This window comes from Ctenopharyngodon idella, chromosome 17 (genome assembly GCF_019924925.1).
Source record: "Ctenopharyngodon idella isolate HZGC_01 chromosome 17, HZGC01, whole genome shotgun sequence".
Classification (NCBI taxonomy): Eukaryota; Metazoa; Chordata; class Actinopteri; order Cypriniformes; family Xenocyprididae; genus Ctenopharyngodon; species Ctenopharyngodon idella.
This window is the reverse complement of record NC_067236.1, coordinates 21531486-21558916: the sequence shown is the minus strand read 5'-3', so window position 1 is coordinate 21558916 and position 27431 is coordinate 21531486. Positions and strand designations below refer to the sequence as shown.

At 37.8% G+C, this 27431-nt stretch overlaps 1 protein-coding gene across 1 annotated transcript in view; it reads right to left on the bottom strand.

Moving 5' to 3' along the window:
- Nucleotides 1-318: 318 nt before the first annotated feature.
- The window catches only part of rps6ka5 (ribosomal protein S6 kinase, polypeptide 5), a 41107-nt gene continuing 13994 nt past the window's right edge, over nucleotides 319-27431 (bottom strand). The window contains exons 6-17 of the mRNA XM_051868555.1: nucleotides 24941-25024; nucleotides 24640-24743; nucleotides 21779-21929; nucleotides 21456-21617; nucleotides 19484-19609; nucleotides 18122-18255; nucleotides 17919-18012; nucleotides 13694-13864; nucleotides 13181-13372; nucleotides 9757-9916; nucleotides 9492-9655; nucleotides 319-9116 (exon numbers count right to left, since the gene is read on the bottom strand). Of these exons, the coding sequence (XP_051724515.1) occupies nucleotides 8841-9116; nucleotides 9492-9655; nucleotides 9757-9916; nucleotides 13181-13372; nucleotides 13694-13864; nucleotides 17919-18012; nucleotides 18122-18255; nucleotides 19484-19609; nucleotides 21456-21617; nucleotides 21779-21929; nucleotides 24640-24743; nucleotides 24941-25024 (1818 nt within the window). The 3' untranslated portion in view covers nucleotides 319-8840. The remainder of the gene's footprint in view (nucleotides 9117-9491; nucleotides 9656-9756; nucleotides 9917-13180; nucleotides 13373-13693; nucleotides 13865-17918; nucleotides 18013-18121; nucleotides 18256-19483; nucleotides 19610-21455; nucleotides 21618-21778; nucleotides 21930-24639; nucleotides 24744-24940; nucleotides 25025-27431) is intronic.

Here is a 27431-nt window from a genome sequence, read left to right as displayed (position 1 = left end):
CACTATTCAGAAAATATGAAACATGAATTTTACTCCATTTTTGCTTTTCCTCGCATTTTTACATAATTGTCATTTTACTTAAAACTAATTCAAACATTAAAATCAAAGGGCTAATTAAAATCAATAAATCTATGGGCTTCGAACAGGTCTGTCTTTTTATAAAAACTATTTTTATAAATTAAAACTTGCACACATTGGATAATACTGATGGAATATATAGACGGATAAAACATTGTAGCCAACACTGAACATAATATAAACTGAAAATATTGTTTTCTACAAAAACACATAAGAATAAATACACATATTACATACACATTTTGTGAATTTAGAGGTTTTATTCCATTTGTGACAATTTAAATTATATTACTCTTGTTCAATAAGATATGTATTTATTTAAAACTTTAAGCCCTTATATTTTTTTTAATAACCACCTCAAACATATTTTGAATCACAAAACAAATGGGAAAACAGCTGCTAACAAGACCAGTTAATAAAAGAAGCACACTTTCTGACATCACACAGACAGAGTTGATTCAACTCATCTGAGACTAAAACACTCATGCAAGACACTCCAACTCAAAGCGTTTGTATCAACATAATGGACTAATATAACCACACAATCCTGGAAAATATGACCTTTCCATGTATATTGTGTCCTCTTATTTCAAATCTTAAAAAAAGTACTGGACACATCAACAGGGTTCAGTGTCATACTGTGTGGTGAAGCATATGGCTTAGCACTTACAAAATACGTACGTAGCATTACAACTAACTATAAATATGACTATTTTGGTGCTTTTAAGCATTATAGTTTATTAATAATCCAATTTAAATAAATTAAATGCGAGAAAAACTCTAGCCCAGCTAGGTAACTAAAAAAAAATTGCATTTTTGATAAGCCATTCAGGTCTCATTTTTAAATCTGTCTTCATGTAATGCCTAAACATTAAACATCTAGTGCACATTGAAGACTAGTACAGAGTACAGAGACAGGAAAGCTCTTCTATACATCCCATAATCATTTTTTTCTCTCCTCAGAAATGACCATCAATGCAAACAGGCTACCTAAATCTGTGTAAACAGCGCCCCTTGGCGGCAGCATTTGGTTGTACACAAGTAGGAAAACAGCCTGTGAAAGTTCCCTTTAAATCTGTTTACTGTTTGCAATTTAAAGCAGCTTGTGCTGCAACAACTGGACAATAAAATGGAAAAACAGCAAAAATACATATTTCAAAAATGAGCATCTTTGTAAAACACCATAAATTTTAGATCATCACGATCACAATATCTGAATTTGCTGCGACACCAAACGTATTTTGGCAGTTACACTATCAAACCCATAAGCCCACAGACAACAGGAACGTATATGATGTACATTTTGCATTATGCTTTTTGGTGGCTTTGTGGTCCATTTCTACGTCAGACAAAACATAATCAACAAAATCACATTAATAAATGTGTTTCACAGCAGGAAATGCTGGAGAAAGGAAGCACATGGACAAGAACCTAACCGAACCAACAGTTTTAAAGACTTTACTACAAAGAAAATTAAAGCTCAGTGTATGTTGAAAAATTTTGCATTAAGTTTCACTGCTACAAATCATGACTTTGGTAAAAATAAAATGGATATGTCAATTATTCAATCCAAGGCATTGACATGGACAGATGCTTTTAGAATGAAAACATAGACTACAGTAAAGTGGTCGAAGCTGAAGACATTTACATCAAAATAACAATAACAATTACCTACAGTGTACAGAGTCCGTGTTCATTTCACAATCAATTTTAAATGTTAAACTGTTAAATGTTTTCCAATACTGAATAAATACCTGTGATTTAATGTAACTTCAATGTTTTAGAATAACTGATTTGTGTCAAAACCAACAAACGATCCAAAATGAAATTGTTTGTCTGGTCACATTAGCCAAAAAGACAATACAGTCAGGCATACAGCCCATAATACTGGCTATATACACTACAGTTCAAAAGTTTGGGGTCAGTAATTTATTTATTTTTTTAATTGAAATAAGTCTCATCCCAACCAAAGTTGCATTTGATCAAAAATACTGTAAAAACTGTAATATTGATACAATTTAAAATAACTTTTCTATTTTAAAGGGGCTATGTAAGAATTTTCATGTATTAATTGCTTTTTATTTATTTATTTTTTTTTATTGCCAATGAACAGCTTGACGAAAAAAAGAGATATTCCCCGACTTGTGCATGAAAGCCTGAGGACTGAATTAATTATTATTATTATTATTATTATTATTATTAATGAATTTATTTATTTATTTAAGAACCGGAACGTTTTTGCCGGAAATGAAAAGCATGTGACTTTTAAGCGCGTTTCCGAGAGCCTTCTTCCTTTAACGATGCTTATACAATGATCAGGATAATGAAAACCTGAAGACTGAATTTATTTATTTTTATTTTTATTTTTTGAAGGACTGGGACGTTTTTGCCGGGAAATCAAAAGGATGTGACGTTTAAGCGCGTTCCCGAGAGCCTTCTTTCGTTCAAGGAGTCTTTTCAATGATCAGGATAACGCCGAAAGAGCCATTTTGTACTGCAATAGCAATGTGTTATCCAAGAAAAGGGATTCATTCAAACTGAAATATAGGCCTATACCTTATAATAATCAAACTATCATAACTGTGTAAATTGAATTACCTCATATGATGACGGTGAACTGCCAGCAGGGAACATATATCCACATCGCTATGATCAGATTATTTCTTAACTGCCGCTTTCTCACCGCTGTCATTTTTGTTGTATTTATTTTGTTATTGAGAGGAAAGCGCGCGCAGCACATATTTACATATTCATCTAACCGTCGCTCTCAGCAGCGTGGACGGCGTCGGGTTGTTGTTAACGATGTATCGCTGCAAAGGTATTTCCACCGTCTTTTTACTTCTAAGCCAAGAATGAAAAAGAACTTTGCCGTGAGGTGAGTATATAGACCTTATGCGAGGAACGTGCGCGCAGCCATCTTTAGAATTTTGTCTTTGAACTTCCGTTTTTGCGGTAGCCCTGTATATTTCTATGGCATCACTGTCAAAGAATAATTAGCTGGTGAAGTGGATTTACTTATTGTAGAGTTAACAAATGTTATCATGAGCATTGTAATGTTTAAAGCAGATGTCTTAACATATGTCAGTAAACCGGGAAGATTTTAAAATGAGCAGTTCATTCATAAAAAAGTAAGATTGCTGTGGAAATACAAACCGGAAGTCAAAAGACAACTAGCGCAGCGCTGAAAAGGGGCAGGCCTACATAAGGTCTATATCAAGGCCTTGAATCACATTCAGTCTCTTAAGCCTGGGACACACCAACCTGACGGTCAGCCGTCGGGCAGTTTTTGTTCGTCGGCCGACTAATGCTGCATTCACACGGGGCGTCGGCGTTAACGCTTGACGGAGGGCGTGTCTGAAACTTGTGTTGATTCAACCGTTATAGTGATAACAGCCAATCACATTACTTTCCGGTGTTGCATGAACGCAACTGGCTAGCGACTGCTCGAGTGTTTGCATAAGGCGATCTGATTGGCTGACGCCTGCGTTGGCGCTTGAAAAGTTGAGAAATCTTCAACTTCTGCTGCTTGCAACGCGAGTGAAGTGATGCGACGGAACCCACAATTCAGTTCGGCAACGCATGACGACACCCATTCAAAGTAAACGAGAAGCGTTAACGTCTATGCCCCGTGTGAATGCAAGTTTTCTCAGTGTGTTCCACACCGTCGGCTGAAGTTGGTCCTCGTCGGCTTTTTTTCGGCCGATTCGACATGTTAAATCGGCATCGGAGCTCGTCGGTCAGTCGGGCCATCTGATCATTCTGATTGGCTGTTCAGCTACTGCCACCTGCTGGTACGGAAGGCCATTTCTTCTTACGCAGAACGGACGTACTACTTGGCCGTCGGGTGTCAAGCGTCGGTTTGGTGTGTCAGGGCAACTTTGGACTCAGACGCTGCCGACATGAGCCAACCCTGCAGTGTGCTTTCGTCACCACTAGTGTGTCGGCTTGGTGTGTTCCTTGCTTTATACGTTAAGTGTGCACAAATGCGAGCACGAGCAATAAGTTGCTGGCTGCAGTTCACTTAACGGCCACTGGTGTCACTAATAACGCACATTTCTGAATTCTTCATATAGCCCCTTTAAAATATTTTTAAAATGTAATTTATTCCTGTGAGGGTAAAGCTGGATTTTCAGCAGCTAGTGTCACATGACATGATCCTAAAGAAATCATTCTAATATACTGATTCATATTCTAATATACTGATTCATGCTTCATATTTTTTATAGAAACCATGATTTCAGGATTCTTTGATGAACAAAATCTAACATCATATTTGCTTTACTTTCATTTTTGTTTAATTCAGCAAGGATGCATTAAATTTAAGTATTAATTTCTTTAAAAAAAATAAATAAAAATTGTACCCCAACTGGTAGTGTGTCAAAAATAATGTAAAAAGTTGTATTTGGGTGGCTGACATTATATTTCAAGAACTTTTACCACTAAAGCATAGCCACCTCTAAAACAAGGTAATTCTACTAAAGATGGGAACAAGTTTCCATGCAATGCAAAAAATTCATTTACATTCCAACATCAACTCAACTCTCCACTTTCAAATCCACAACCCCTTAAAAAACAAAGTTTAAAGAGTCTAATCACCCCACCTCCACGAGCAGATGAGCCGCCCACACCCGCCGCTATCACAGATACAAGCGCACGGGGCCCCTCGGTTACATTTCACAACCAGACAACACCATTTACAAGCACCCAAGAGCACTAAAATAGAGCAACAAAAATGAAGTGCACAGATCAAAGGAGCAAGTTCAGTTTAAGGGCCGATGCTCACAACATGCTCACTACACTTTTGAAACGCTAAACGAAAACCCTTTAATCTCATAACAGCTAAAACAAAACCCCCTAAAAACTTATCAGACCGTAAAACAAGCTCTATGTTTGTGCAGTTGGGCGCAGGGAGCCAGTGGGACAAACAGCAGCACAGCAAATCATCTAATAAAGCTTCACTCCCAGAGGAGAGTTCAATGTAGGACTCTCTCAGCCTCCCATCATTTTGTTCTATTAATACACCCAAACAAAAAGAGGAGGCAGTAATGAGGGAGCTTCAGGGAGAACAGTGATGGGGAAGAGGCCAAACGTGGCAGCTTTCAGCCACATGAAAGTGAGCCAAGCTCCTGCTGTTCTTATTGCTCTTGTCCTTTGCCCGGGTTCGAGTGGGCAGGAGCACCAGTTTGAGTGTGTGCGTGCATGTATGCGTACCCAGATCCAGCCCTCACCATTTAAGCGCTCAATCTCGGTTAGTGCACAGGAAGCGGAATGCATGATTTACTTAGAGACCGGAGCCTTACGACTGTCCCTAAAGATGGCAGTTATGTTCGTCCTGATGAGACACCGTTTATATTCATTATTTTGTAATGCATAAAGGTCTTTCAGGATATGAATAGAGACATAAAACAATAAGAAAGGAAGAAAATAACTTTTGCATAGCAATGTAGAGTTCAAGTGCCTTTCAAATAGTTTTGTAGTGCTTGTAAGATATGAATGAATTATAGCATAATGCTCTGAATAATACAGATGGTCCTTTAGGCCAAAGATAAAATCATTCCTTTTCAACTGTAGAACGACTAGAAAATACAAACGACACAAACACAGAGAACCATACGATCAGCTCAGCAGTGTTGTCCACGGCACATTTGAAGGCCGATTGCGTCACAGCGGCGTGACGAAGGCAATCCCAAATTCGAAGGTCCTTCAAATGCTTCATTTCCCGAGCAATGAAGGATACGACAGATGGATCCTTCGCAGCCTAGCCTACCCCACCGCAGGATTCATTGCGTGCTGTTGACGACAGGATTTTTTTGGAGAGAAATTGCCGGATTCCACTTTTAAATGGAAGTATTGGGTTCCAATTTACTCAAATACAAATGTAAAAACTATATATATAAAGCGGTTCAAATGTTATATCTTACTATGATGCAATTTCATAGAGTTTATACTCTTTATTATGTACAGAAATGGACCAAGGTGAACATATTTAGACAGGTTGTGAACCCTGTTTTGTTTTTAGACAGTTGAATATAACTTTCAAAAAAGTCCAGTACAAACGTTACTGCCGCTCGTCAACGGCAGCTGTCACAGTTGTTAGACAACAAAAACAATCCATAGGCTAGACCGGCGCTTGGTCTGACCTTCACGGCCTTCGAAGGCCTTGCTCTTTATACCTAAATATATAAAACTACACACGAGAGATAATCTGTGCGTAAAAGAGCGAGTGAATCAATGGTTTCAGTTTCAAAAATATCTCCAAAAAGGACAGATGATAGTTTATGCGAGCTGCCGATACACTAAAATTACTCCCGGTACTGTGAACAGCAAAACAGAAGTGCCGCACTGCCTGCACAAACACCAGGATGCGCCCAATTTTAGACTGTTTATAGTCAGGTAAACAACACGTAGCAGCGTTACATCACCGTTCATTCCTCAAGTCTGTGGAAACACATGGCCAGTTCGCGACAGACTCCAGTTCGCCTGGCCGAGAACAAGGTCTGGCCTCGAGACCACAAACTATTCTAGTGGATAAGAGCTATGAAAGGTTATTTAGGCAACCCAAAATGGTTCCTCTATGGCATTGCTGCGAAAATCCTCTTTTGGAACAAGACTGGACTCGCACTCAAGTCCATCTCAAAAGTCTATATTTTCTACGACTAGCCGAGACCAGCTCATTCGAGTCCGAGTCCAGGCTGAGAAAATATCAGATCCTGTCCAGACTTGAGTACTACAAGATTGCTGCTCAGTGTCACAAACCCTCCAAGGCTTTTGAAACAGACGTTGCAAAGATGAAAAATGCAAGCACATTGTTTTAAACACCACAGACTCTACCGCAGCCCGCCTTAAAGCATCAGTCAACAAACACAGGGCCAAAAAAACACAACGTGCCACCATCAAACAGGAAGCCACAGATGTCTTCTGGCATATCACTTCATTTCAACTTCATTTCAAGGTAAAATGTGGCCTGCAGTCATGGTTATCTTATATAAGATAAACGTGCCATTAGACTTTGCATACGCATAGTTTATAGTCAACATGAATTGCAACCTATTGTACTTCCTCTTATATGATGCATTTTCAAAAAACAGGATAACAAGGTTGGGACATGAGCAGGGTTGACAGGTTTTCACAACAAAACCCGCCCAATTGCTACTCAAAACTAGCCCAAAGCTAGCTCAATCGCGTTTCAAGGGGGATTCCAGTAAAAATCGCATTCCGGGGGGTAAAATCCTTGTTTTTGGCAGGGTTTCCCTGGTAAAATTTGCATTCCAGGGACTAAATATCATGATATTTGGGGTCACTTCAACCCGCGGACATGAAAAACAACCCGCGGAAACAGTGTTAAAGTAGCCCAATTCTGCGGGAGAACCGCGTACTTGGCAACACTGGACATGAGTTTATCCATCAGGAATTGATTGGATCATGAAAAGTAGGCAGTGATACAAACCAGAATACAGCCAGATCAAAAGTGAGTTTGCTAAATCTACGGCTAAATAACCATTTACTGGTTAGTGTTATCCAATAGGACCTAAGTGATGTCACTAGAAAAGTCATTGCAAAGGAAGCAAGAGTTTTTCTACATTTTGATTAAAGACTACGAAAAAACTTTTTTTCTTTGTAACAACATTACCGATGAATCGTTCACAATAGAACCAGGTGCATTAATAATTTAAAATGGATCTTAAATTCACATTGACTTTAAACATCTATCGGCAGATTCATGTTCAGCCTAAACTTATACTCAAGCATAAAACCTTGAGTAACAAAATCCAACATCCAAGGCAACACCTCTAGCGTTTCTCTTTTAAGGCACGGTCACATCAGCGAAATTTCAGCAAAAAAGCTAAAAATGTTCCATCGTCCACTGTCAATAGTGTATCAATGCACAAAGCAATGCTCACACAGAAGTCACTTTCAAACCAAACAGTTTCTTCTTGTTGGTCAATAATGCAAATCTGTGTGAAAGCTAACCAAAACCAAATACAAAATTGGATTCCAGCGACTAAATTTCGCAGAGCAAGGGTAAATGTGACCGCACCTTCAACCAGTGGCTTTGTCTTCAACTCTTTAAAAATGAGCTCAAGTTTATAAGAACAAATAAATAACCTGAGGAAAGTCAAAATAACACGTAAATGTGAAACAAACGGTCTTTTTTACCTTGCCAAGGGTAACTACATAAACAAGAGTTTTACACAGAACACGGAAACTATTACACCTAATTGTTGCTACTTAAGTAAAATCTTTTGGAAGAAGTCAAAGATTGAAGTTAAATATGTGAATCAACACCATAAAGCTCCCAGCACAAATGGAGCTGTTAAATCTGACAAACTGGTATATACCAAATATCTATTAAATTTGAGAGAAGTCTGTATAAACAATAAATCTCCTCTTAAATAAATTCTATTTATTTTTTTTTAAATACATATTCCTTATCTTTTTTTTTTTTTTTTTGCCTGAAGCAGAGCGCCAGGTCAGGACAATGCACAAGTAGGCTTTTCTTCTTTTTTCTATCAGTGGAGAAGGTCTTGATGCTCCTCAAAGTGAACTTCTCTCTCGTGTTTGAGACACTAGACTGGATACAGTGATACTTAGCCATGCAGGACTTGAGCCAGAAGTTCACTCCAGCTCGGTCTTCAGTGCTCATGGTGTGCATCTATTGCTAATGATGGATTTGAGTTGGTTCCCACATGCAAATTCTGGAGTTGTACAGCCTTGCCAGAGTGTGAGGAGAAAGAATGAGACAGTTGGAAAGTTGTGTCTTATCACTCTGTAACCTGGAGTTCACCCTGAGAGGGCTCATCGTCAGGGACCAGAGTGAGAGGCGTGCTCATGGAGGACTGGGGAATAATGGCCGTCTCTTCATCCGGTGGCGTCTTATCCTGAGACTGGGAGGAAGAGGAAGAGGAGTGCGTGCTCTCACTGGAGCTGCTGCGGGTCTCTGTGCTGGTGCTGGTCTTCTTCATCTTCCTGCGTTTGGCCAAAGGAGCCTTGTCAACCGTCTGAAGTCGGAAGCCCTCCCGCTTACACTTATTAAAGGCCTGGGGAAGACATAACCATATTACACAACAAAACTAGAGATATGCAAAAAAAAAAAAAAAAAAAATTGGGTGTCCATTTCGTTATCGGCCAAAATTACAGTTATAATATACAAAGCTTACTAATAATAATAATTTAAAAAGCTACAAAAATAACTTATAAAAGTTAAACACTTATCCAAATTTCCTACCTACTCTGCATTGTCTGCATTTTCTGTAAATTGCATGTAAAAATCAAGATTTATTCTGAACAAACCAATTTTTCCCCAAACCAAACGGCCAAAATTATGCATTTATCATTAAAATTTACCCACACCTATCTACTCTTTTATACTATGTTGTAATCTTTATTTTCTAGCCTCCTTCCAGTTTTCTTACATTGAAGGTAGCTTTGAAACAAGAGTGCACTGATATGGTAGAAGATCCCAGGATGTCAGGGGTCATAAGAGGGTTGGAGGAGAGCTGACTGTCGTCCTGCAGCCAGGCATTATAACGTAGGCCGCACATCTTTATCCGCTTGTCAGGGTCCACCGTCAGCAGCTCTGTTCCATGAGTAGGCCACACATTTACATTTTAGTTTTAACAAATGTATTCCTATTTAGACTACAAAAAAGGTTTCTAAACATCTCCAGCTGTGTCTCACCTTGTATCAGATCCTTGGCCTGGTTGGACACATTCCTCCAGGCTTCACCTTCAAAAGAAAAGTCTCCTTGTTTGATTTTCCTCATGATCTCCTCTGCACTGGTGTGCGCTAGACTCTTCCCCTGACACTGAAATGGGACCTGGCCAGATAGCATGGTGTACTGCAACAAAACAAAGCATACAAGAGCACCTTGATGCGGAGTACCTCAAGGTTCTATCTTAGGACCAATTTAAGTTTCTTCATATATGCTTCTCTTTGGCAAAAAAACAACAAAACAAAAAAAAAAACAAAAAAAAAACAATGACATTTATTTTAACAGTTTATGCTGATGATACAGAGCTGTATCTAACTTTTAAAGTAAACATGAAATGAAAAATGACCTAATTAATTTTCAAAATACCAACTGTTGCTATGGAGGGGAATAGTCCTCCACAATTTACTGTAAACACTTTTCTTGATCCAGTCAATTACTGATGGATAAAATCAAGTCTTTTATCTTTTTCACTAGAAAATGTGCCAATTATAGCAGTAAAATGGATTGTGAAACTACATATTGACTTTACACCTATCGATGATCAGAGCTGTGTAGTAACGAATTACATGTAATATGGATTACGTAAACAGATTCCAAAAATCAAGTACTTGTAATTAGAGTAAACTACTTTTTTAAAATACTCGTAATCAGACTACAGTTACTTTTTTATGGATTACATGATTACATATTATTTACACAATGGCAGTAAGTTGTTCACAATTCATTGATTCTCCTAATTTTTCTTTTTTTTTTAACGTATATATTTTTTCATAATAAACCTGCCACTTATATATGTTTGAGTTTTTCCAGCGGTGATTGGGAAATATAGCTGAATATATAGATTAAATATTTGATGATATTGCTGTGAATTTCATGTTTTTCAATATTTGTTTTTGTAATGTTGCTGTTTTCTAAATGTACTTAATTTTAAGTAAATATGTTTTAAAATCATAAGATGTGATTTTGTTTTATTCAATGTTACTATCAGCAAACACTAACAGGTACATTAGTGTTAGTATTTTGAAGTATTAACTGTCCATACATTGCACTTTAAAAAGAATCTGTTGAGGCTCTTGTCGGTGAATAGAATGTATTTTTTGGAATATATTTTTTCTTTGTATCTGTCAAAATAGTACAAGATTAATCAACAATATATGTGACATCAATGTAATCCAATGTAATCCAAAAGTAGTCAGATTACACTACCAAAAATGTGTAACCTAAGAAATTATATTACTGATTACAAATTTTGTCATGTAATTTGTAATCAGTAACTGATGTAATTTGTAATCAGTAATCCTTTTTCATTGCCAGGATAGTGTTTAAATGTAGGATAAAACATTTCACTGGTTAAAAAACAAAGAACAAGACAGTGTTTACATTATAAATGACTATACAGACTTTGTTTGTCACTTTATTTATTTATATTCAGCAGGGACCGTACACAAAAGATTACTGTAAATGTGCCAGAATTAAGCCATTTTTCATTTGTAGTCCCTGGACAGAACACAACATCATTATCTATATAACCAACAGGTTTCGTTTGATTAAGCTCTTAAATTTGACAAGCATATTAAAGCAGTTTCTTCCAGCTTAGAGCTATTGCCAATCTAAAAATCACACCTACAGGTCTCTTAAATGTCCCAACCAGCTGCTCCTCACTCACTGGTGATGCTTAATGTTTAAAGGTAATTGTGCCTTCTGTGTTGGTGCCTTGAGGTCATTAAATAGCTTATCACAGTCTGTTGGGTCCTTCCCCCATCATCAACATGTTTAAAATGTGTCTTAAGACTTTAGACATTGCAAAAGTCATTGTGTGCCAGATGTAATGTGCATTCTCCATTTGTTTGTATTTGAGTACAGCACAGCACTTTTAAAAACAAAAGTTGATGTGCACTATAATTATACTGGAGATAAAAATTCATTATTAAGATTTATGAAAATGTCAGAAAATAGAATAGAGAACATGTACACAGCTAAATAAGCTACATAGCTCTCATCTCTCTCAGTGTTATGGTCTCTCTCCTTGCTGTGCAGAGCTCCAGGGTCTCTCAGTTCACAGCCTGTCAGAGATCATCACGTCAAACTCTGCTGCACTGCTCTTGTTCTCCCCCCAGTCAGGTCCTGCTCCCCAATACAGAGCAAGCAGAAATGGACCCACAAAAATAACTCAGCTATGGACATCTCCCCCAGGCTTATCTCGCTATCTCCTCTCATCTTTCTCTCAATGAAGTTCTGGCTGAAATCGTGTGCTTAAGGGTAGCTGCGATGACTCCAATCAGCAATGCTAAGCTGTCTGGGAAAGGGCTTGATAGTTTGTTTATTTTGGTTGGTGTTCAACTGAATTAAGTGTCAGAAACAGCAAGACATGGATTCATATCCAAAAGGAGTAAATAATCTACATGAAGCAGGATAAACGCTCAAGTATACAGAAATGGGAGAAAGCGCTCTTATTCACCATTCAATATTTTATTTCCATTAAAAAGCCTGAACAAGGAGATACTTCCAAGTGACCTAAAGCAGAGTGGTGTGGGTCACATTTATTACTTGCCCTTGCAACTTTTGTTGGTCACACAGAGCTCATTTTCTTCATTAATCCAAAGGCCTATAGAAAAATGCTACTGGGTTTTTGGTAAGGGAACCAGGGTGATGCCAACTTCCAGGTTGGCCTACAAAAATACGTCATCACAGCAGCACTCTATACTAAGGGTGTGACGAGATCTCGTACTACGAGATCTCGCAAGATTAAAATGTGACGAGATTTCTCGTCGAGGTGAAAAGCTGTCTCATGATATTACCATGACGTATATTGGTGAAATGTGGATATAATATGCCACCGCTATGTTTATATAATGCCTCCAGTGTCGTTTTGCTTTTTATAGAAGTAAAAACCATTTAACTCAGTTGGATAACGGTCGCTTCAATCCCATCCAGCTCATCCAACACGAGCTGCAGAGTCATACGTAGTGCAGCAGGAATCAGAGTTCACTGATCATGTGACGAGATGACTGACAAGACCATGGCGGAGGATTTGTTGCAGAGCCAAAGCGTCTGAAAAACGTCTTATCTTATATTCAAATGTGATTTCAATACCCCGCATTTTGATAGCAGCTCGCTGATGCATGCCAATATCTCCCAATATGAAAGCTATCTTAGGCTAGGCTGTGTAATTGTAATCATCTCTTAGCTCTGTATCATGCTTGAAGAAAAATTTGGTCTTGTTTTATCTCGTGAGCTAACTGTCTCGTCACACCACTACTCTATAGTGAACACAACTGTTTTAAACCCCAGTGGGCTTCCTTTCTGTCAACTGTCTACACATCTGTTCCTAGTACCCATACATTACATATTATACTAGCATGACATGAACAATATGAATACTGGCCTTACCAAAATGACTCCTAAACTCCAGAGGTCACAGGACTCATCGTAACCATCGTATTTAAGGATTTCTGGTGCGGCGTACTGAAGAGTGAAGCAGGGAGTCTTCAGGAGCTGATTGTCGGGGGGTTTGAGCCGTGCAAAGCCAAAGTCAATAACTTTTATCTCTGAATTCTCAGTGTCGTCAGTGAAGAGCAAATTCTACAAAGAGAAAAGAGAGACTGAAGAACATCTCCATTACACAGTCAGAAAAAGGCAGTAAAATCTCATTATTAGTTAACCATTATAAACATTTACTAATTCAATGTTCACCAAACTGAAACACTATTTCAATATTGAGAAGCATTAACTTAACGCAGATCTTTCTTCAATACATTTTCTATTTCATTAACCAAGACTTGTCAATCATGAGGCCTAACTACTATGTAAAGTTCTGCCCAACCTGCACTTTGGGGCTCCCTGACCTAAAGTGCTGTGACATGTGGGTTGTATATCTACGATAATGACAGTGGCGTGCTGTACCTCTGGTTTGAGGTCCCTGTGCACCACGCCAACATCATGCATGTGGCTGACGGCAGACACAAGTCTGCGCATGATACGGCTGGCCTCCGTCTCGCTGAAGTGCTGCTTCCTTCTGATCCTCTCCAGCAGCTCTCCACCTCGCAAGAGCTCCAGAACGAGATATGTGTGTAGCTATACAAACACACAAACATAAATTCACCATATTAGAGAGCTCAAGTTATTCAGAGCCATGGTGCAGTGGTTTATGAATGTGCTCTACAAATTTTAATCCTTGGTGCTCATGTGAGCAATAAGGTTCGAGTCTGACGTCAAACACATCCTGATCACATTTCTCCTCTCCTTCCAACAATTTTATGACACTTTCTACCAGGGTTGGAAGGGGTGCTTGGGGCTTGCCAATGAACAAAAAATTATATATATATATATATATATATATGTAAAATAGGGAAAAATTGCCCCTGAACAATCAATTTAAATCTATTACGACTGTCACAATTCAAGAAAATGAATGAAAAGCATTGATTGCAGCATTACATTCAGATCTGCTTACATTGCATCAAACATTTCATTTCCACATTTTTTTGCTGTGTTAAGCATTACAACCAATCACACATTTCTGCTGAGCGTATGAATGCAACAGCCAATCAGAGGCATTTAGTCACCAGTAAACGAAATCCACTGACAACACCAGAGATTTGTTGACTACATGCTCACTGACTGAATTCTCAGATTCTCTCATCATAAACATCAAAGTGCAGATACAACATAAATGATTTATTTTGCAGTGTAGACAGCTTTAGTGATTATAACGGGAGTTTTTGTGACAGCATATAACTTCTTACGCTAGACTGAAGTCATAGCTAATCAAGAAGTGTGTTCGACTTGAAGTGGCGCTGCGATATGACATCAAATACCACAAGAGAAATTCGAAAGCATACGGAGCCATCTCCTCTTTAATTGCTCTTGCGATACTTTGATGTCATACACCGATCGGTCTGCGCAGCGCTGCTTCAAATCGAACACACAAGATCTTCAGGAATACTAGAAAGTTATAGGCAGGTGAGTTTGATCAAGATTGGAGCTAAAATCAGAGTTGTGAACCCCTGGTCTATGTTATAAACTGGAAAAAAAAATTATAACATGTAAGTATTTGACATAAAAGACAACACAGATACATTCAATGAGGTAATCATAAAAACTGCCCTTACAAAGGTAAAAAAATACATTACAGGTGGCATATATTGCCAAGCTCATTTCTGACCCTGCTTTCTACTATCATTCTGTCTAATAAAAGAGGCAAGAGTCCAAATATAAAATTAGCGAGCACAAGGAAACGCACCATTTGCAAGAATAACCACATGGAATGGTATATGATCGCAATTACACAAAACTGACAGATAGATATTATGAAAAGCCTTCTATCCTGTATATCCACAGATATACATTTAATGACAGACAGAGGGAATGATGCCTTTGAAGGACTGGAAAAACCGTTTGGCAAAGGTTCAGATTTAAGATGATTTTTAAAATGAGCTTCAGTCTCATTATACGCTGAATGAGTGTGAATAAGTGAACGGCAGAACAAGTGTTTGGGTCCTGTATGGGGGTGGGATGAGATAGAAAAGAGTGTATGAGTGTGCAAGTGTGTATGTGTGTGTGCGCACAGAAAAAAAAAAAAAAAAAAAAAAAGAGGCAAATGAAAAAGAGCAAGCTAATATCTCTCATTATCTCTGGTATAGAGGAACAAAGACCCTGACCGGGCAGGGCGGCTCTGCTTTTCATCTGGGGCATGGCACTGGGTACAGAGCGTGGGGGTTGATAACCTCCAATTGGCAAGTGGGCACGCACACACATACACACTTTCACAGATGTGAAGAGCAGCCCAACTGACTCTAGCTTATCATACTAATGAATAGGACGATGGATCAGGATGTCTGGCACACACTGAAAAACACACACACACACAAACGCCTAAAGGCCTAATAAACCCCAGCAACAGTGACGATAAATAATATAAAGAAAAGTAAATAAATATTTAAGAAATGAATACATTTATTCAGCAAGGAAATACATTTATAATGTTACAAAAGATTTCTAATTCAAATGTTTCTTGAGCACCAAATCAGCAAATGTTTCTAAATGTTTCTTGAGCACCAAATCAGCATATTGGAATGATTTCTGAAGGATCATGTGACACTGAAGACGAAAGAATGGTTAGGATGGAGCATGAAGATTCATTTTCACACATGAATAGGCACCTCTGAGTCCAGACCTTAAATTCATTGGAAGTCTCTGGGATATGCTGGAGTAGACTTTACAGAGTGCTTGACTCTTGTTTTGTCAATACAAGATCTTGACCAAAAATTGATCCACCTCTTGATGGAAAAGTCTTTGGGCTCCTATCGGCTTGCATTGTTTGAATTTTAAGCATTCAAAATCTAATCCACAACGAGGTCATCATAACATGTATTTAATCATAATGTAGCATTTGATACTGTTGATCATACATTACTGATACAACGACTCGTCAGTATTAGATTATCTAAACATGCTATTGGTTTAATAACTATCTCTCAAACAGAACTCAATGTGTACAAGCAGAAGGTCTTATCTCGTTCACTCAATGTAACTAAAGGTGTGCCACAGGGGTCAGTCCTAGGACCACTCCTATTTACTCTATATATTAATAATATTGATCAAAATGTTCATAATTCAAATTTTCACTATTACGCTGATAATACAGTTATATATAGTTTAGCATCCACACCCAATCTGGCTCTCTCTCAGTTGTAGCTTGCTTTTAATATTGTTCAGCGTAACTTACTCAATCCCTCAATCCCTCATAATCTTCTTTCAATTACTACTTCCCAAGGTTGAGATTGTGTCTCAGCATAGGTATCTTGGGATTTTAATTGATGACTCTCTCTCCTTTGGCCCTCATGTTCAACAACTGGTGAAAAGACTGAAAGTGAAACTGGGTTTTTATTTTAGAATCAATTCCTAAAAAAAGGCTGCCACTTTTATGTCTGTACTGGATTATGGTGATGTCATATGCATCTTCTCAGTGTTTACATGCTTTGGACGCTGTTTATCTGGCATGTTCGTATTTATAAATCGATCCTGGGTCTGCTTATTTCATATCTTCAGACCTAAATTTGTAAAAAAAAACACGTAGGTAGTTATAGGCTTCGGTCCCAGGAATTTTTCTTAGTGTCTGTTCCAGTGGTGCACACTGAATTAGGAGAAAAGGCATTTAAATTCACTGCTCCCTCTGCCTGGAATAATTTGCAAATTAAGTTGAAACTTAATGAGCTGGTCTCATTGGACGTTTTTAAATGATTTGGAGACAGAAACATTGGGTTGTAGATGCTTTGTCTGATTTAGGTATGTATTGATATCCCTTCTCATTGAATATTTTATTTTTTTGAAATTTCATTTAACTTCTTTGTGTTTGTATGTATCTATGTATGGATGTATGTACGTTATCTGTTAAACCTATGCGTGTTGTGTTGCTGACAATCTAGGCCAGGACGCTCTTGCAAAAGAGATTTTTAATCTCGATGTGCTTTTTTCCTGGTAAAATAAAGGTTATAATAATAAAAAATTGCATAATGAATTCTTATTTGTCTTCTTTCTTGCTTTGATTGGCATAGTGTATTGCAATTGTTCTTTTTCTTACTTCTGTTCAACCTATATCAAATTCTAACACAGCGGTCAGAACAATGAGAAAGCAGATCTGATGGACTTCCTTTGTTTTGCTGCCTTGCGAGGACTTACACTTCCTTCAGGAAATTTTAATTTGTTTCTATTTCTTTAGGAAAAGAGACAGAGTACGCTTATTAAACAAGTAAACAGGACATGTTTGGATGTTTTTGTTGTGTAATGAAAACCAACCATGGCTTTATTTCTCCAGGGCTGCGTTTCTCAAAACCAATGGTTGGAGCCAATGGTTCTACGATCTTCTTAGGCTTACAATGCTTTTGAGAAACGCAGCCCAGTTAGTTTTAACCTTCTTTGCGGCTGCATCTGATAAAGACTGGATGGTAATTAAGATGAAGTACGAAGAAAAGGAAGAGGACAAGTTTATGAACAGGAGGGAATTAAATCTGGGGCAGGTGTGAGGACAAAGAGGGTTCAAACTTATTCAGGCTAGCCCAGTCCTTTGAATGAATGAGGCTTTGATGTGCACAAGAGCTGTAGGATTCAGTCTCAAACACTGTCATACCTGGTCATGGTAGATTTCATGTAGTTTGACTATGTTGGGGTGTCCGTCACACAGTTTGAGAGCGGCAATCTCTTTCTGCGTCTGTGCTTCCATTCTGCAGAATGATAAAAGAGCACTATAAATCACTTCCATGACTGTTATATAATACAACTGAACTTCAAGTACATCAAAAATAATCTCTTGTCAGGCTGCATAGCCGGTACCTTTTACTGACAATCTTTACAGCATATTTCTGTCCGGTCTTCTTGTGAGTGCATTGTCTGCAGATGGAGAAGCTTCCCTCTCCCAAAGCGTTCTCCCTCAGGTCCATCTCATAGTTCATGTTGAACGGAGAGTCCTATGGTCAGTTTGTCAGAAGTTTAGAGGTCAAGGAAAATAAATGACATTAATTTACTTAAAGGGACCATATTCTACACATGTCAAACTCTGCTCCTGGAGGGCCACTGTCCTGCAGATTTTAGCTCCAACAATCTCCAAAACACCTGCCTGGAAGTTTCTAGTAATCCTGAAGACCTTGATTAGCTGGTTCAGGTATTTAATTATGGTTGCAGCTAAACGCTGCAGGACAGCGGCCCTCCAGGAACCCTGTTCTAAACTTTTGTAGCATTTAATTTATTAATGACATAGAACTCATGTTTAATGATATAGTTTCTACTATATCTACTATAATACCAATAAGTTGTTAGTCCCGAGATTCTTTACGTCAGTGAATAAATAATGAATTGTGAGTTCTAATGGTCTGGCGGTAGAACTTTTGTTATGCGTGTCAGAGGTAGATTTTTCTTCTCATTAAAACCTAAGATGTTCATCAGTGATTGTATATCAAGAGCAGGGACACGTTTCTGTGCATTTTGTTTTGTGATTTTAACGGGATGAATAGAGAGCCTCCGAACATGCTTGAGAACAAACATCTTGCGGAAGCTCAAACGTGCTGCGTAACACGAGAATGAACCTCATTGGTTCTTGCGGAAGCTCAAACGTGCTGCGTAACACGAGAATCAACCTCATTGGTTCTTGCTGAAGCTCAAATGTGCTGCGTAACACATGAGAATAAACCTCATTGGTTCTTGCGGAAGCTCAAACGTGATGCGTAACACATGAGAATAAACCTCATTGGTTCTTGCATGTGTCAAGCAAACATGCTTGAGCTTCCTTTTACCTTTTAACTTTTAACTGATGTGTGAGTTGATCAATGTTTATATGTGAACAATTCAATCTGTTCATCATATAAAGCAATCGAGTCTCTTCAGAAAATTTGGACTAAACCGCTCAATTCATATGGATTAGTTTTACGATTTCTTTATGAACTTTTTGAAGCGGTAGTCGCGTAGTTGTCAATGGAGGGACAGAAAGCTCTCAGATTTCATCAAAAAGATCATCATTTGTGTTCTGAAGATGAACGAAAGTCTTGCAGGTTTAAGGGTGAGTAATTAATGACAGAATTTTTTATTTTTGGTTGAACTAACCATTAAAAAAAAAAAAAAAAAAAAAAAAAAAACACTTCACAGACACTTCAGCTTTAAATGTTGCAATGTTTTTACTACACAGCAATATTGCAGACTGACCTTCATCATAGCGCTACGGGCAACAGCAGCGGAGCCGGGCCTCTCTGACCCGCCGCACAGCTGAGCCGGGTCGTCCATCACCGCATTCCTCTTAAACAGGATGGAGGGAGCCATGAAGGAATAGCCCTGCAGATACAAACATCAATAAACACACTCACTAACAGAAGAGGGAACTAATGCAGAGGAAGTTTCAGGGTCACTGAAGGAACTCAAACAACACAGCCTTTTGCATTTCTGCAAATCCTACATGCCGAGGGACTCCAGTCACATTGTTTGCGACGACTGCATCATGTGCGCCCATCTAAATAAAGCCTCCGCCAGCCCATGTCCCACTTACGCGGCCAGACTGCAGCTGTGTGCTACATGGGCGGAGGAGTGGCTGGCGGGATGAGAGGATGGCTGGACGGAAGGATGAGGAGATGAATGGTTGAAATGCTTTTAATTGCTAAGCCAAGGTATTTGATTGCCCTGCTTTTCAAATTATCACAGTCCTCTAATGCAGCCTAATTTCAGTTTGTGAGGAGTTCGAGGGGGTGGCTGGGTTTATATGCGGCTATGCATGTGTGTGCGTGGTGGAGCGTTTCGAAAGTTATCATTGCAGACGTCGCTGCAATTGTACCGCCCGAGAATTATGAAGGATCAAAATTCCAGCGCACATGAAAGGCGAACGCTCAGAAAAGCCAAGATGAAGTTGGTAATCAAAGGTTGAAGGAGTAATTGAGCCAGACATGGTTGTTCTCGCAGACGCCGACCTTTTATTCCATGACAGAGCCGTTTAATGGCGGCATTGATCCGCCAGACTGAAGGATTCAGAAGGCAATCATAGACACCATCTCTTTCGCAGCCTCCCATTTCAGCTGGCATCATGCTATAGGCAACGTTATGGATCAAGCCGCATCAAAAATAGTCATTCACATCTGATGCTTGAAACATATCACCATAATTACATCCCCAAACAGCTCTCTAATTCATCTGAATACCAACACAGACAGCCGGGCTCACGTTGCGTAAGTGATCATTATAAAGGCTGACTTGCCCATATCCACTTCAGTACTTCCTGCTTAATGATAATGAAGGGTTAACTGAACAATTATATCCTAACGCAACATCAAATGTCCACTCGTGTGCAGAATTTCATTCTCAGTATCATAAATAAATGCTCAGTGTGTGAATCAACACTGGTTTAGGTAGATCACACATTGGCCAACATTAGTGATAGACTGATATATTGGCCTGGCAAAGAAATCAGCTGATTTCTAGCTGGGTTATTCTGCTCGAACCCTGAAATATTTTTGAGTGAAATTCGAGTAAGTTTAGGGTCAGTATGATTTTTTAAGAAATTAACACTTTTAATGCATTAAAATTTAAGTGACAGTAAAGACATTTATAAGGTTACAACAAAATTCTGTTACAAATAAACGCACAAATAATACGCTAACGTGTAATCACGTTATAAAGGTCACGCGTGACGTAGGCGGAAGTACCTATCCAGTGTCTACAAAGCGAACGTGCAAAGACTAAGCCGAAGGTAAAACAACGATATCGGACATTTTTGAAGTTGGGGAAGAAAATGAGAGTTTTTCGCCCTAATGTGGTACTTCCGCCTATGTCACGTGTGACCTTTCAACATAATGGCGCATCGCAGAGCAGTGCAAGACGAGCATTTGTGGTTAAAAAGTATATAAATTTTCATTTTTTTTTTAGAAAATGACTGATCGCTAGATCAGACCCTTATTCCTCGTCTGGGATCATGTAGAGCTCTTTGAAGCTGCACTGAAACTGACATTTGGACCTTCAACACGTTGGTAACCGTTGAAGTCCACTATATGGAGAAAAATTCTGGAATGTTTTCCTCAAAAACCTTAATTTCTTTTCAACTGAAGAAAGAAAGACATAAACATCTTGGATCACATGGGGGTGAGTAAATTATCAGGAAATTGAACTAAGTGAACTATTCCTTTAATTCCTCTACCTGGAAGATGCGGTCACAGTTGTTAGGAAGAGCCGCAGGAGAGTAGGTGGGGTCCATCTCCGTAAACTCCTCCGCAAAGTTGCTCACATCCAGCTCATCACGAATTACAGGTTTAAAAGGAGCCGGAACCTTCTTAGCAGCTAGATCCTCCCAATTCATTTTCTGAAGCAACAAAAGTCAAACAATTTTGATGTTGGTCCCTCAAAGCCTGAATGAACTTTAACAAGCCAACGAAATGACAAGGGAAATAATTATGCTTCTCATTTAAAATGAATTTTTGTGAAAAAAAAAGAAAAAAAGTCAATGGTTCATTTATGTCTTGCCTGGTAAAATGGATGGCTTTTCACATTCTGGGCCCCTGAGGGGCCAGAGCCCAGCCTCTTTTTTGGGTCTTTAATTAGCAGTCGCTGGATAATGTCTTTGGCCAGAGGCCCCATGTCTTTGGGGAACGGGGGATCCTTTTTCATAATTCTCCTATTGGGCAAAGAGAGAGAATTAATCAAAACCATACCCTTCCTGCAAATTCGTATTTGAATTGTAACAAAAACAAATGCAGCTTTAAAGGCACAGTATGTAATTTTCCCCGTTAGAGGTTGCATATTCAAAACAACAACAAAAGGCGTAGCTTGTGAAGGAGTGTGGAATGATGGGAGTTGTCGTCTTTACCTCCACTGCCGATGGAAATCAATCCGACAGGACTCACAAATCATGTTCATGGATGAGGTTATGACATAAATTTTTTAGTGCTGTCAAAATTAGCGTTAACGCATGTGATAAATTTCAGTTTAACGTAAAAAATATTTAACGCAATTAACGCAGCATCTTTTTTTCCGTCATAATTTGGCTAGTGTTACGTTATATGATCACGCTCTTATTCACGCAGATGCTTTTAAACCATTCAAGCGACACAAAAACGAGAATGCGCTCTCTGTGAATGTTGTGACATGTGACACACACACGACTCGTGTACACAGCATGCCAGTATCAAGTTCTCTTTCGCACTTGAACAAACAATAACACAGAGTTATGCCAAAATGCCCGTTTTGTTGAGTATCCTCATAAGAGCAGTCTTAAATGAGTTAAATAACCTCTTGAATGAACTTAAAGAGTTGTGAGAAAATGAAATGAGCATCAGATCCGCATCATGTTCAGCAGCAGCAGCTCTTAAAGTGACAGCAGCCTAATAAATCAGTTGCTGTGACGTCTGTCATTAATGTTAATAAAAGAACAAAGGTAAGAGAGAAAATTGTAGCTTTAATAAGAATTAATCTATATTTAATTTATAATTTAATATAACTTTTATCAATTTCTGTATATTTCCTACCTGTTAGACAGAAGGCCACAGGTAAATATGACATTTATTATAATGGGTTTATGTGAAGATTGTTTTAAGTTCACTTGAATTAAAAATGATTTTCTTTAAAGACTAATAAATGCTTAAACTGATAGCTTTTCGTTATACTGTAATGTTGAATGTCTATAATTAATGTTTAAAAAAAAAATCAATTTCATAAAGACATCAGTACCAGTATTAGTATCAGTGATACTGGCCTTCATTCATAAAAAGACAAATATTTAAAATATACTGTCTTTAAGTTGTTACTACATTAATTTGGAGAGTAACTGTGAAATTTTTACAATATAAAAATGTTTTTAATCACAATTAATTTTTTTTTAATCGACTGACAGCACTCCTTTTTTTTTTCTCCTCTTGTCCAAAACTCTTTTGGGGTCATTTAATTCACCCCTGCGTTTACGTTTCTTGGAGTTGTCTTTGGCGACAGAACCTGCTGCAAACGATAACGAATAACTGTGGTCCATGACAGCTGTGCAAAACAACAACAGAGTGGCGTGCTAGACCAGAGACGGCCTTATTTTTGGCTTATTATGGCCTACAAGTGGCTCTGGCTAGACACTAAAACAACTACTTCCGCATTTTTCATGAGACTCACTGTGTTGCCATGGTTTATATGGTAGTAAAAGCTGAAAACAAGGGCATTAACAGGTGATGCAATGAGGAAGGAGGCTACACTGGTTAAAATTGTGAATTTCTCTGAATTTCAACATTGTTGGAAACATTTGGGATAATGTAAGTACACAAGTTAACAAGATATATAACACTGTGCTAGTGGTTTTTGGATATTTTAATGCAAAAATCTTACATATTGTGCCTTTAAGAAAGTAATTTGATGTTATTTTGTCAACATGCTGATGCAACCAAATATTCAACTCATGATTTCAAAACAAGATGGACTTCTAGATAATGAAAAGGAAACCACATGTTTAACCACATAAATGCGTACAGAGAACTAGGGATGGGAACCAAGAAACAGTTCTTATTCAGAGCAAGTTCCACTTTTTATAAAAAAAGCAACAATCTAAACATTTTCATATGCTTTCAGATCTGTTTAAGTCTGATTCTTGAACGAATTACTCTTATCAGTCTTCAAATTTCATCATTTCTGATTTAAAATGAACCAAAAAATATATATATATATTTTTATGTGTATGCAGGCTCATGATACTAAAGTCAGTGTAGTTAACTGATCGTTCATATGACAATGAGATACACATCATGGTTTTTGTTGCATTTTAGTAAGTGGTATTTTAAAAAAAATAGTCCCTCTGTGGTGAAAATCAAGTTTATAATGTTGTTTATATGCCTGCGTGGTGTTTTTAACATGCTTTAAGTCAAACCAAAGGTAACTCAACACCACTGCTAAGTATTTTCTCTTTAAAACTGCGGTGAACCATAGACAGTCTCAAAAACGCGGTTTGAAATCGCGGTGTTTCTGACATCACAAACTACCTTCACGTCAATGTGTGATCATCAACGATGATTGGAGTGGAGTGGAGGCGGGGCTAATTTGCATATTCATAGACCCGCGTATACTAAATGAAGCAAGGGTGTAGAGTTACATTCAAACTATTTTAAGCGATTTTTTTAAAAGGAAAAAAACATTTAAATATGTCATTTTGGTGATCAAAGATGAGTTTTAAGGGATAAAATTATTGACTGCAGAGGGACTTTAAATAAATATATTTAATTTAGTTCAATAAAGAACTTAGAGAATTATTAATTGAACCAGAGTTGCTAAGAAGAATCACAATCAGAACCAAAATGCTTAAATTCCTTACAATTCCCATCCCATCATGTATTGGTGTATGTATGTGCTGGTCTTACTCGGCAATGTCAGAATGAGAGTTCTCATTGCCGTCGACAGTGAAAGGAGAGCCTCCGGTCAACAGCTCATACATCAGAACTCCCATACTCCACCAGTCCACTGCCTGCAGGAGAACATCGGTTCAACACGCTGGTTATATTCCCAACAGCACATTCAAATGTATGCAGGAACATTAAAAAAATTAATGAATGAATCACTGGTCAATAAACAAAAGTCTAACTTAAAGCTACTTAAGAAAATTAGACGTAATTAAACAGAACTTAAAATGTGGTAAATGGACGGATAAGCAGTTCACTTTACCTTGTCATGTCCTGACTCTCCTCCCGCTACAATCTCAGGCGCCATGTACTCAACAGTACCGCAGATGGAATAAGCCCTCTCTACCTACAAGACAAAAAAAAAAAGTGTTCATTTTACTGTTTGTAAAAACCTGTACAGTTTCAGTTTTTACGGTTGCCTTTGTCACATCCAGATGATTATTTCTTTTTTGGAAGTGTAGATGTTGTTTAGGGCTGGGTATCAGCAATTACATCATGATATATCAAAGGCAACGTTACATATCAAATACAAGTCATGACTCAATACATCATGAATGCGAAGGTGTTTACTAGGGGTGTGATGAGATCTCGTGGTGCCACGAGACCTTGCGAGATTAAAACGTGAAACGATATTACCATGACGGAGTGTGAGGGTGAAATTAGGATATAATAGTCCTTTTGCTTTTTATAGAAATAAAAAACATTTAATTCAGTTGGATAACGGTCGCTTCAATTCCATCCAGCTCATCTAAGACGAGCTGCAGAGTTGCACAACAGAGCCAAAGCATCTGACAAATGTCTTATCTTGTAGAATGCGCGCTCAGCACCGCCTGAAAAGCACACATTCAAATGCAATTTCAATATTGAAAATATTGATAATATCCAATACTGACTACCTGATGCATGCAAATATCACCCAATATGAAAGCTATCTTAAGGCCCTGATATACTTCAAACGGAATCGAAGAACAAACTGATGTGACGTCATTTCGAATAAAATCAGTCCGAAATGAAGTTTGTTTGGAGTTCATTTTGGAAGTTCGAAACAGCTTGACAAAGCTTTCTGAAAAAGTTCGCTTCGGCTGTTAAACACCTTCGTACTACCATTGGTCCTTGGCCATTACGTAAGGTAGGTGTGCGCTGAAGCTCCGACTTCTTTCACTCAGAAAATCTTTTCCAGTTTATTTCTCCTCTCGAGTCCGTAGAAGTCAGACGTCCGCGAGTGAAAACATGAACACTGGAGAGCTGCTTTATAGTAGAAAACAAAGCTGTACTTCTGATAAAATGAGAGACTGACACCGTTTTTCGTGTTTAATACGGTAAAGCTGCTTGATTTTAAGCAATCTATTTTATAAAGTGTTATAATATAAACGCGACGTGACTTTACTGGAGTGCCAAATTACAGAGCTCGTGCAAACAAACATATCCACATTGCCATGATCAGATGCTTTTCTTATGCTTTATTAAAAAATCCTTGCTAGTTTCTCAATTTTGTTGTGTTTATTTTGTTACTGAGAGGAAAGCGCCCAATATTTTTACATATTCATCTAACCGTCAATCTCAGAGGAGTGTAGTTGTAACCACGTATCATGTTTGAAGAAAAAATTTTTTTAAACTTTGATTATGGTTGCACTTATTGTTTGCACTTAAGACTAAGAGAAATCTGTATTATTCATTTTTATTCATAATGTTTTAATTTTTATGATCAATTTGTGGAAAGGAGTTTAGTTAGGAGGTCAAAAGCTCATAAATCATGTGCTGTTGAAGAGACTCGTATGAAATCATACAGGAGAGAAGCCAGTCAGTTGAGTTTGTGGCAAAACCTTTTACAGTGCTTTTTAAATGTTAAAAGAAATCTTTTATGCATTTATTTGATCAAAAATACAGTAAAAACAGAAGTATTATGAAATAATATTATAATTTAAAATAATTGTTTTCTATTTGAATATATTTTAAAATTGAATTTATTCCAGTGATGCAAAGCTGAATTTTCAGCATCATTACTCCAGTCTTCAGTCACATGATCCTTCAGAAATCATTCTAATATGCTGATTTGATGCTCAAGAATCAATGTTGAAAGTTCAAAAGAAAAGCATTTCTTCAAAACAGAAACATTCTGTAACATTATAAACTGTCACATTTGATCAATTAAGTGTGTCCTTGCTGAATAAAAGTATTAATTTCTTACAAAAAGAAAATCTTACTGACCCCAAACTTGAGTGTAGTACACTTCAATTGCAACATAGTCTTTCAAAAGTCAAAAATACAATTAAATTTAAACCTATACATCGAAACAAGATTCATCAATCTAGAATGATTACTTACTGCACTTAGATGCCATTGTGGATAAGACTAAACGCACCATCTGTGCTTTCTAAATTGGGCAAAACTGCTTTCTAAATTATGCGGCATATTTATGGAATGAAATACATGAAAACATCTGGAACAATCTTCTTTAATATCCTATGAGCATTTAATGTTCTTGCCACGTTTGAATACCGCTACAAGCACATGGCTTTTATAATTAAAGTTCCTGTGTACATTTATTAATTGCTTTTATTTTTATGCATCTCATAATAAGCATATTTCTGCCGGATGAATTTACTCGTTTTATGTGTGCTGGTTTATATGTACGCTATAAAGTCTTAATAGTCACAGGCGTCTTTTCAAACCACACTCGTAAATGAAATTCTGGCTGAAATGGGTTGTTAGCTGGTACAAAAAAGGTCAAACTGAGAAAAACAAAAAGTTAA